Source organism: Suillus discolor, assembly GCF_016758755.1.
Source record: "Suillus discolor strain FC423 chromosome Unknown F5147scaffold_171, whole genome shotgun sequence".
Classification (NCBI taxonomy): Eukaryota; Fungi; Basidiomycota; class Agaricomycetes; order Boletales; family Suillaceae; genus Suillus; species Suillus discolor.
Window position 1 is genome coordinate 22,036 of NW_024541418.1, and position 12,260 is coordinate 34,295.

The 12,260-nt window shown below is 47.9% G+C and overlaps 1 protein-coding gene and 1 non-coding gene across 2 annotated transcripts; one reads left to right on the forward strand and one right to left on the reverse strand.

The window, feature by feature from the left end:
- Window positions 1-2,888: 2,888 nt before the first annotated feature.
- F5147DRAFT_t132 lies at window positions 2,889-2,972 on the reverse strand. Its single transcript has one exon. It is a non-coding gene; the product is annotated as a tRNA-Ala (tRNA).
- Window positions 2,973-8,619: 5,647 nt separating this feature from the next.
- Window positions 8,620-9,282, forward strand: F5147DRAFT_659509 (uncharacterized protein; the record flags this gene model as incomplete). The annotated part of the gene is made up of 1 exon (XM_041434600.1): window positions 8,620-9,282. One exon carries the CDS (start codon window positions 8,620-8,622, stop codon window positions 9,280-9,282), a length of 663 nt encoding a protein of 220 aa, XP_041284680.1.
- Between the last annotated feature and the right edge of the window lie 2,978 nt (window positions 9,283-12,260).

Sequence of the window (12,260 nt, forward strand, 5' to 3'; positions counted from 1 at the left end):
CGAAGAGCCAATTGAGGACAGCTGCAAGCCTGATACCACCCTGAGACATCAACTTCTCCACAATCCATGCATCCTCGATTGCCCCGGAATACTCGGGCGTGTCGAGTTCGAGGTATGGATTCTTCCTCGGCCTAGAAAGCCAGTGGACTTCAAGACTTTGATTGGATGAGTTGCAGGCATGATCATCGGTACTTCCAGAGAAGGAAACATGGTTGTATGGCGGTTCATCTAGTGCCTTCGGGAAGACGATCTGGCAGTTCAGAGCGTGAATGGGAGCTGCCCAATGGTATGGACACAAGGTTTCATCATCGGTGTTCAAACCTCCATCTGTAAGATGCGACCCCACAATCCAAGACCCTATGCGACGCCCAAAAGTCCAAGATAGCCATTGCTCCCAGTGAGTTTGCAGGGGTTGGACGGACGGTTCGGCGGGACACGTAAGCCACGAGTCGAGCTCGTCCTCGTACCTGCCCGTGATGCCTTCCCAGACAACACGACGGATATAAGGGTCGTAGATGGTGCCCCGAAGCTGACTCTCGACGTCGGGAAGTGGCAGAGGGCGAGTATAATTGGAGGGTATTGTGCGAATTCTTTTGGCTATGAGGAGGCCGTCCCACAGGGAGTGAAGGTCTGTCGCAGATGATAAGAACAAGGAAAGATAAGAGCGGGAACAACTGACTTGTCACACGACTGTCGAATGAGACTTTGATTCCGTTCCCTCCTCGGTCACGTCCTGTGAGGTGCAATGGCATGTGCATATCCCCAACGAAGTGAATGAGAAACTTGAGTGCGACCTGCGCCGCATCTTCATCGTTCTCAGTGGTCAAACCTGCTTTGCGCAGGCCCATGTAACTCTCCAGAGTATTTGTGGTGTTCCTTATGCCGCTAAGCACATTGATATTCCTTCTACCCTCCCAGCCTCTCTCTCCTGGGAAAGCGCAAGTCTCACTAGGATAGTCATCCGTTGCACCGATGTAGTGCAGAGGGCCTGTCCACCTGTACTGTGGCAAACCACGAATCCTGTCTGCCCAGGCAGCGACCGGAGCGAGATGGCAGTTCCCTTTGTAATTCAAGATGTCGCACAGGATGGGCATGACCGAAGGATGCAGATGCATCTGAGCGACTGTCGCGATGATTTCATGACCTATGAAAAGTTAGACTCTTCAGACACGACATACTGCCATACTCACCTACTGCTCCCCATGCACTGACGGATGGTATAATAGTGGACCCTGCGGCAAGAATGAGCGATACCCGTGAAAAGCGCATGGTGGGGGATGTAAAAGCAAATGGATACGGGATGTGACACTTCTTATATCCAGAAATGCCGCAGAGCGCGCAGTCAAAGGGGGACTGAATGGGGCTTCCACAGATAAGGTGACAGCTTTAGTAATAATAGTCAGGGTGTAGTGAAAGACAAGAGGTCCGAGGATAAGGAAACAATACGGAAATCAACGGAAATACAATAATAGTCTGCGACACAGCCACATGTGCTATAGCGACTCGAACCTTATCATACAGATCTCATTTGATTTCATCACAATTGAAAATGTTCAAATTCAACTTCGACGTGGAGGACGATACTGAACAAAGTACAGATATAAATCACACAACACAAAATCATGGGCCCGCTTCTGTGCAGGCGGTCGTCCCAGACGTGTTCACAGAGCTTTTTCTCACGGACGCGGTACGTCTGATCACTGCTTATCTTCGTTCGGTGAAAACTGATCTGGGCGCAAGGATTAGTTAAACAGCCTACCGTCCAAAATTTCTTACTCTCCAATCACGATCCCACTTGCCAGCGGAGCTGAACTTTCGCTTCCACGCCGTGATCTGTTCGATGCGAGATTTCAATTGATCTCTCAAAATGTCGATGACCCGGATGCATTGGAACAACCGTCTATCACTGATGCACGGTCTGCATTGCACTTTTTGGACGCACCCTCTGACCTTGTCCCTCTTGTCTACGAGGGCGGCTTGAAGACTTGGGAATGCAGTATTGATCTTGCCAGCTATCTGGATGGTATAAGCTCACAGTTTGATGTAAGCGGCAAGCGTGTGCTAGAGGTGAGCATCCATTTCTCTGAACTCTGATAGTATGATGCAGCTCATTAATCTTTTCACAGATCGGATGTGGCACATCAATACCGTCGCTGTACATTCTTCATCGAATATTCTCCTCCCCACCTTCTCAGAATCAGACACATATCCACCTCCAGGACTATAACGCCTCCGTGTTGGAATTGGTGACTATTCCCAATATTATTCTGACCTGGTGTTCGTAAAATTTGGATATTTTCTTTCTACGCGTCTCACTCGAGATACAGATCTGTCAGAGGCAGCAGAGACGTACCGCAAATCAGAGGAGCAGGCAGACTCTCCTTTGGAGTTGGATATATCGGAAAGTCTCAAAGATGCATTCCATCAATCCTTGATGACCTACGGTGTCGAATTACGTTTTTTCTCTGGCTCATGGGATACATTCGACCTATGTGGGAGCTACAACCTGGTGCTGACATCCGAGACCATATACCGTATGGAATCTCTTCCGAGCCTTACTGCTATTATGCGCGGTGCTTGCAAGGCCGAAGGCCCCAAAGGTGTAGACGATTACCTCTGTCTTGTAGCCGCAAAAGTGCTCTACTTTGGTGTGGGTGGCGGAGTAACAGAGTTTGTGCGATGTGTACAAGGTTCGGATGAAGGAGGCACGGTTAAGACTGTATGGGAGAAAGCACAAGGCGTCGAAAGGAGGGTAATGAGTATCACATGGAATTGACGATGTTATTTGATCCTTACCCGCGAAATGAAACGAAGCATGATTCATATGTCGATGAGGATAATATGACTGGGACAACGAAACTCGATATAATTGTGATAAGCAAAAAATGTGGACAAATCCGGACTCGAACCGGAGACCCCCCGCAGTCAGCGCCATGCTAAGCGGATGTGATAACCAGCTACACCATATGCCCGACGAACTTCATTCGATCTTGAGTACCTATTACCTATTACAGTGACCTAGATCTACATCGAGCATTATTCCTTTCTACATTCTAACCGTCACTGACAATTCAAAAAGAACGATTGACTTCATTCTGTCAGAACCTGGCTATTGCTAGAGACCTATTGTACGTTCTTTATTGTTGCGTGCAAAAGCTTATATCAGCCCCATTCCAGGATGTGTTCAAAATAGCTGGCTGGGTGTTCAGCTTCGAGCAAGTGCGCACATGGTTAGAGAAGTAAGGACAGCAATACCAGCACTTGCCGGTCGACTTTCATGCCACCGATCTCAACTATTGGTTCAGAGAGAGAAATATGGATTATCTGTAGGCCATCGGTACCGACTACCCTCGAGGGAGCCGGCACGCAGTCATCGTCTTAGTTCGAAGGCGCAGGGAAGATCCCAAGTTGACGGTGTCCCACTACTATCGTGTCAGAGAGTTGGATGCAGACCGTGAAGTGAAGAAGCAGGTGATGGAGGAGACTGGACTGAGTGATGAAGATCTACCTTGGGTCCACTGTTGTGGAGCCGTTCTTCATGAATTAACGTCGATGTACTGAGTCTCGACGTGAATGAAATTGTAGCAGAAGGATTGTTTGTATGTTGTTTTATATATGTAAAGTTGAGGAGATCTCTGAAAGATGTTGGCCGGTTCGGGACAAAGTCTGGGACACAGCAGGCTATCGGCATCTCTAAGCGGTGTACTGTATCCGTCACTGTGTCTCACGTTTGCTCACTGTGTGCAACAGTGCCAAAGACTTACTTGCCATGGACATCGAGAGCCTTTTTCTCCCATGTAGCAACACAGTGAGCCTGTTGCTATGCTACATATTGATCTCGGCCTGTCCTTGCAATGTGCTAGCCTCCTGACAAGTACGAAAGAACATGAGCAGCCAGCGGGGTGGGCGGGCAGAGTTGATGCGGACCATGAACATGCGGCATTCCAATATTCCCGGGATGTTGTTACGCCCCGTGGGCGGGATTAAGGATTGGCATGGATCAAGCGGGGTTCAAACTCCGCTGCAGGGAGCTGCTGTCGACTTTCAAATTTGGCCCAGACCGCCAACATTCTGGTGAAGTTGTAGGTTGAAGTTGGCGGGATACTGCAGTCGGGACGCACAACTTGGTCCTTAGGCCTCAGGCCTCAGAGTTCTTGTACCGTGCTGGAGTTTTTGCGCTTTTATCTCTCGTTGCCACTCGGGGGCGGCGTGTTGAGTCTTGACGTTTGAAGAATACCAGTCCGCGATTCTACATATCACCACTATCCAACCTTTCTGAATTCGATCGGCAAACCCACCCATCCGAACTCAAGCAGCTCTTACGAGTTGTCATTTTACTGCTCAATCGCCTGAATATCTATCCAGTTCATCACCATCGATTTCACCTTCCTAGACATGTCTTTTCACCACTCAAACACCTCTACAGCTTACCCGAGCTCACATGATCAAGTTCAGACTTAGTATGAACATCTGTATGTTGCCCCAAAGTTTAAGATAGCTATCGCTCATTTTTTTTTGAATCCTTGGTTATCGTACTTTGGGGCGAAGCCTTATGATGGACACTACATACGTACTGTTGCGGCGTTCTACTGGAGTTTGTGTGGTGTGTACTCTAAGCAATGGTTCCAGCTTGCGCGGGAACGGTGGAGGCTTTCTTCAGGCGCTCGGGTTGATGGTGGCTGTTGGTGTTTTGCCTTCCTCTCTACTTTCCTTCGTCTTCTTCTTCCGGGGGGGTCACGTCGCCGAAAATTGTCTCCATCCTCCTCGTGCGTGCAATATACGTTAGCGTGGCTCTCATTCCCTTCTTCTCGCTCAAGAGGTACCTAACAGCTATCGCTCATATAATTCCTTACCGCACTGTCGAACCCAACAGTGACTACGTAGTACTTCCTTGAGTTGTCTCGGGGCTCATTCTATTGCATATTCCGTGTCATGACTTATCATCAATCTCTGTATTTTATTCTCCTAATCTACGTCTTGTTATCTGACCAGGGACCTTATTCACAGTGTCTCGATCATCTGAAAGAACTTGGAAGAAGTTATCCTAGGTCGCTGTCAAGGGTGTTGAACACGTCCGAGATGTTTGGATGGTACTCGGGAGACCCTTCTCAACTACATTCGTGAATTGCTGGATGACGAGGAGCAGAGTCGAATGATTTGGCTGCATGTTGCGGACCTACGGTGGGCGTCGAAAAGTTTACTGTCATATTCACTGTAGCCGAAAGGATGAGAGGTCTGCGCGAGTGTCCGGCTTTAGCGTTTGTTTCGATGCCCTTGATGAATGCGATACCGAAACTATTGCCGTTCTCGTTTCCCTGCTCGACTACATAAGCTCTCCGTGAACCGTGATCCACACCTCGTTCGCGAGTCACTCGGAAGAGCACATTCGTAAAGCCATGCAGACGGAAGAAATGCGCCCACTCGTATGCAAGATACCACTCAACACTTCTGGGGAGGGCGTTACTACCACGTGTCGTTAGACGGCGCAGATATTGACTAACAATGACATTTGCACTTCCCTATTCCAGCAGAGTCATCTTTTACCAGACATAGAGATCAATCGATCACGCTATGGCCGCATTTGCAATTTTCACAGAAGAAATACGAGGACGAAGTTATTCAGCTCCTGACGCTTTCGAGTATGCATGATGAAGCTGGCCCCTTCCATCTCTCGCGGGCTCCAATGCTCGACCGATATTTAAGGTTTTTCGGAATTGTCATCCCCTCTCCTGGCTCGAAGCGCAATGGTGTTCAAAGGATCTGCCGCAGTCTTGTCTCGCAGTTTTATCTGAAGGTCACTTACAAAGGTGGTTTTTTTCTGACATTCCGATACTTCTCGAGACTCAGCATCTCACCTGCGCATATAGGAACATCTTTTCCAAACCCCAGAAGCATCTCGGTCCAGGGTTTGAATTTGTCGATTTTATGACTGTCATGGAGTCGCACGTGTATATGGCGTTCACGCTAAGCAAATCCGTTTTCCTATGATTGCAGTATATCCAACGCTTCCAGGCCATAAATTAGTTGTCATTGAGTCACCCACTTGAAATAATAGAATTTTGGGACTCCAAATGCCATTGTCGCGGCTTGAATGGATACAAATCTGCTCCTGTTAAATTTATCTTACTTTAGGTTCTAGCAATGGTAATGCATTGGGTGGTCAATAGCTAAAAAGACACAATACCGCTACGGTCTTACTATACAGTCAACGTTATGCTCAGCGGTGTTTCCTTTTCCCTCCTAACACACCTTTGGCTACTTTTTCAAAAACTCCTTCTAAATTGTCCGCCGTCTCCCAACCGTCTCCACCTGGAGTCGGTGCCCGCCTCCCATGGATACTGTAACAATAGAATTTCCCGCCAAGTACAAGGATAGCCATAAATTCATCATGGGGATCCTTCGAAGCCAAAACCTCGATGTATTCATGCAACTGGGCGCCCGCCGATTGATATGTCCCTCCCTCCTTCTTTACCTCGATACACACCAATGGAATGTCTCGGTTATCACCCACATGGACGATAATGAAGTCCGGCTCGAAGTAGGAGTCACGGGTAACTGGAGTGCCCATGGAGTCTAAAGATAATCCTTCATCTTCAAACGGCTGATTATCGTCTCCATCATCGGGAAGAGCACTACGCCTGATTTTTGGCTGCGGCTTGACCATGAAGCAATCTGCCGCGAAAACGTGATTGGCGAGTTTATCGAGTGGCCCGTACCACGATGCTTCATAACGAGGGGGATTGAGATGCAACTCGTGCAAACGCTGCTTCCAAGCAGGAACTTTTGGCATGGTGGCTAAGAATATTGTGTTCACGGTCAGAACTCAGAACGAAGTATACATTGACTCACTGGGGGAGAAAGTTATGATATGTTGGATGGCCGTTCAATAAGTAAGAAGAACACGTCTTTTAAGATACTCAGCTAGGAGCTTCCATTAGGCAGTTGTGGTCACGCAATCAGCAGCTATGGTTACAAGAAGCATTCGTGGTGGTATGTGGGACGCGATAGTTGAAAAAATGTACCACAAATGTTGGCCGCCCACTGATCGGCAAACAGGCGGGTAACTAACTTTGAGTTCCGAATGGGGCCTCGGCTTGAGGAACAATGCTAAATGATTTTCAAAACATACGATAATTATCCACCTACTAATGCGACAACCGGATCAGAGCCTGACGGTGCTCGAAAGACAATGTCCGGGCTGATATTGAAGTTGGTCACCTCCGGCTGATAGTGGCAGAACAGGTAGTGCGACAATCGGATCAGAGAACTTAAAGGGCCCACCCTGAAATTGAAGAAATCCTGAAGATTCAAGAACAATGCCCTCGGCGGTAGAAATTTCGAAGAACCTCCCAATCATGTTCGTCCGATAGATCAATGATCAATGATCTGATCATATTGAGTTACACGGTGGCAAGCACGTGACCCTTTATGGTTTGGTTTAATAGGCGCGTTGTGAGTCGCCACCTAACGTCACAGTCTAAACCAAAGTCTCCCAACTTGATCTTATATTTCTTTTCTGACAAGCCGTACGTTCATGAGGTACTTTATTGCCTATGCATGGCTTACGATATTTTCCTCTCCAGAATGGTGCTCAAAATAGCCGGCTGGGTGTTCAGCTTCGAGCAAGCGCGCGCATGGTTAAAGAAGCAAGACCACCCATACCAGCATTCGCCAGACGAGTTCCTTGCTACCGAGCTCAATTTCTGGTTCAGAGAGAGAAAAATCGATTATCTGTGGGCCGTCGCCACCGACTATCCTCGAGGGAGCATGCAGCCAGTCATCGTATTGGCCCGAAGGCGCAGAGAAGATCCCAAGTCGACGGTGTCCCGTTTCTATCGCGTCAGGGAGTTGGATGCGGACCGTGAAGTGAAGAAGCAGGTGTTAGAAGAGAGTGGACTGAATGATGAAGATTTGCCTTGGGTCACTGTTGCGGATCCATTTCTTGAATACTGATTGTTGTCGCTTAATCAAAATGGGGTGCCCGCTCGGGAAATGCCGGATACGAGGGAGGGCCAGAGGCATAACCTTGGAGGTCAAACATGCCAGTCTGAGCATCAAACGAGCATAAAGTGTATATTATGGCATCAAAATTGATGAAATACAGATCGATCGTCTTAGCTAGATTGCAGGAAGTGGTAACAAATAATAATTGAGCTGACTGAGGCCCAAACGCACACCCTGGACATCCCAGCAAGTTGAGCGGTTTCCCAGTCTCTCCGTGCCAGACGATGACCTCTCCGTTAGAGTCTAAGTTAGAGTCACCGCTTGCTATCATTTGCCCATCACGTGATACACGAAGCACCTTGTCCTCAGTAGGGTACGGACGAAAAGTCGGTTGTTAATAACCCTGCTAAAAAAGGTGTGTTATTAACATGTTTTTAACATGTTATTAACACGCACACGGCGATGGGGTGGTGACATGGTGCTAATAAGTCTGTCGACCCCCATGGTCTTGGTGGGTTGCGTTCTAATCTTCCGCCGTTCCTCGCAGATCATTAATCATTAACTTAGAAGTTTGCAATGCAAATCTTGCAGAGAAGCAAGCCGTTGTCTGACATGGGACTTGAGTCTCTCGCAACGAAAATTTCAACTCTTTCTCGCACCAGTTGAGCACTCAAAATGGCCGACACAAAAGCCTCAGATACTAATGTTCTCCTTATTCCTGCCTCCGTGCAATCTATTATTCTTCCAGATCAAAACTTATCTGTCTCGTCATTCCTCCAATTTTCACTTCCGTCAGCTTCAATTACCACCGCTCCACCACTGCGCAAATACTTTAGTACTGACTGCCCGCCCAAGGACAGCTCCAAGTCATATCTTAATTATCTCCGTGCGCAGCCCCTTCCCCGCCTTTCGGTTCTGCACCAGCTCCTAGAAGGCGTGCAACGTGCAAGATTAGGCGGTAGCCAGTCTATTGTCTATGCCCATGCCAACCTCAATCAATCTTTTCCGTTCTGGATCCTGACATATTGGCGCCAAGCCCATACTCTCCTTGACATCCAAAGTAAATGGCGACAGGCAGGAGCCTTCCTCACCAAGTGTCAACCTAGTCAAGATGAAGAAGACACATGGCTCGATGAGATGCTAGCAGGTAAACCAGCGGAGGATTCGGCCTTCGACATTGAAGCAGATGCAAACCTTCATGCACCAATTGTTACCAAGGCCTTGTCTGATGAACGCATGGACAGTCCTGTCAACGGCTTTGGTAGCGCTCAAGACGATTCTGCGGAGGATGATGCTGACCTAGAAGGCATGGACACCGAGTGGAGCGAAGTTTGGTAGTACCTGTAGCGAAATTTTCGATTTTGGGGTCACGTGATAGTTAATAACATGTTAATAACATGCTAGTTAATAACCCTACGCAAGCACTTGATTATTAACATAGGTTAATAACACCACGCTGACTTATCGTCCGTACCCTAGTCCTCAGAGCCCGCAAGTTGCAACCATCCGTCGTTTATCGGGAAACACTGTGACCGCCTTTAGCATTGGACGCGGTCGAGGTGGACTTTGGAGGGATTGTGGGTGTCTTTCAGATTCTTTCTGCAGAGGTGCGTGTGTTGGGTGACTTCCAAGTTCCTGTACGCTAGATAATCCAGATTATCATACCAGAGTGTGAAAATGTCTCCACAGCTGCTGCAGAATGTGTCCCATCGCATTAAATAGATACTTGGTGCTTTTCAGCGCTCGAATTTGACCATCTATCCTGCATGTTACCTTTGTGTCGAGCAGCTACTCCAGCCTGAGCATAGTACCACCATGTCAGTCCTTAGAACGCATGCATATAGCTTACTGCAATGTTACCCCTTCATCGAGCCTCCTCCCAAGGCCTCCTGATGCGCCAGATGCAGCCGAAGTTTTCCCCTCTGACGTCTCAAACTCGTCACCAATTCTGTTGTGGAGGAGCACTACTTCCAGCACTCTGTTTATGAGTCATGACTGATATTTACTTTGAGCTTCTCCTACCAGCCTCCTGGCCCACTGGTTTAAGTTCTTCCCTTCGCCAACCTCCTCTCAAGTTCATCATCATCGGAATACTGCACCACACAAATACCGGTGCAACATGGTCGCTAGCCTCGGCGAGCCCTCACCGCAGATGCTACGCGAGCCCTGCGTTCAAAGGATTGCCATCGCGGATGGTTGTGAGCGCCACCTACCATGAGTCCCCAGAGACCAAGTGAGGTTCACACCAGTTCTTTTGCCAAAATTCTCATCCTAATTATCATGTGCCAGGCGCTGCATGATTGATTTTTGATCGAGTTATAATTATTCTCGAATGTCTTGTGCTATCTCCAGAATTAGTGCATCCTGAAATGACGGATAGTCTGATTGTAGCGCGACGAGGCCCACCTCAAAGCTATTTAGCAGTGCACCCGCATACACATCTCTATCTACGGCTCTGTTCTGTACATTTCTTGCAAGCTCCAGAAGCATCTCGGTCGAGGGTAATTCGTCGATATCATGGCTGTCTTGGAATTGCGCATGTATCATAATGGCGTTCGTAAGCAACTTCATTTTTCTATGGTTGCAACATTCCAGGTCATCGAGTCACCCACTTGAAGTAATCGAATTTCGGGACAATTCGTCTGTGCGAACCCTACATAAAGAAGTATCAGCACACTCATATACACACCACATATAGGAGTGTATTAAGGAATGTCGACATTAACAGCACCTGCACATTTGGGGGCAAGTTATACGGTGCCGAACAGGATACAGTACCCATCGGGTAGTGTGTCAAAACGTGCAACAACAGTTGATCAAGCGGAAACGGTTACTGGTGTAGGCAATGAATCCATGTTGGGAGCGATTGTAAGGTACCCCTGGTTTTGCGGAGTCAGATTCAAGTGGATGAACCTTGACTCGGATGCTCAGAAGGCCTAGGAAGATAGTCGTTGTCCTGAAGATTTTATTTTAAGATATACTGTAGTCGTGTTGCACTTAAGGGACTGGGTGGGTGGGTCCGCCCATCAACATCTCAATCACGATATCATGATTTTAATATGACTTGATGAAACTTTCCATCTAGAGCATGGTGGCACAGCCACAGGCGTTGTTTGGCAACAGCCTTAGGAACAAATATGGCGCGTCTTCAAAGCTTCAACGTTGCAACATCATCCTTGAAAGCTTGATATTGCGCAGGTGGCAGGCACGTCAATTGACGGCACAACTTACTTTGAATAGACGTCGATCATCATGGCGGACGCAACGGCGTCCTTCAAAGACGTCCCAGAGCTGTTCGAGGTTGGCATAATTCTCATAGCTGCGTACCAATGTCAGGCTTACTTTGTTTCAGGTTGAACTTGGAGAAGCTTTAACAGCAAGGACCGAAAGCCTTTGTCAGTCAAGCATGTTCTTGCCTTACTTATTGAAACATTGACAATGTATCATAGCGACATTCCGTGAACTTGGCCCCCCAGACCTCTGTCATATTGTGAAGAGTACAGGACGTACTGGACAACGCGATGTGAGTTCCAACATCTAGGATCTGCGGCGCCTATGCTGATTATCAGTTAGATTGGCTCATATCATTTTGTGTCTGGAGTGGATGCGTCCTCTTCAGCATCCCTCGCCGCCTACATCAATTCTCTCACATACTCTATCGAGGACAACTCTGCTTGGTTTTCGAAGAGTACAGCATGGAAAGTTAGGAATGGCTGTTATTGGTTTGTTCTCATGACTGTTTACCTCCATATATGCTGAACGCTTTGTTAAAGTTGTTTCAACGCGTTTTCTCGCGTCGATATCCGTGTAGATGTGAAGATCCCTGGAGGTGTCGTTGCCTATGTTGTGGACCTTCGTGGCGAGCGGTGCGTATTTTATCATAGCACGTATCGAGTCATTGATTGTGTTTGTGGACTCTAGACACGAAGCGACTCCAGAAATATGGCAAGAAACATACCTCTCTGCGCTGCTTCGGGCTATCCTCTACTCCGACGACCCGACTTACTGGCTGGAAGCTTACCGCAAGCTTGATCCTATCACTACAATCGAAGGCGAACTCCGATTTCTACAGGCCGCTGAGGCCTTGTTTATGAAGGGTGAGTGCTTCACCTTTCGCTTTGTTTGTTGTTTGTTGCTTGTTGCTTGTTCAAGAAACTGATCGCAATGTAGGCTGGCAGGTCGGGTCAGATCCTGAGATACAGGTTGCTACTGTGGTTTCTAACCACTTGACTGCTGGTGTAATGAAGTACTTCAGCAACAGTGGCCGCTGTCAGCCAGCAGCTAATTTATTCGAGAAACTAGCTGCACGAGAGCCG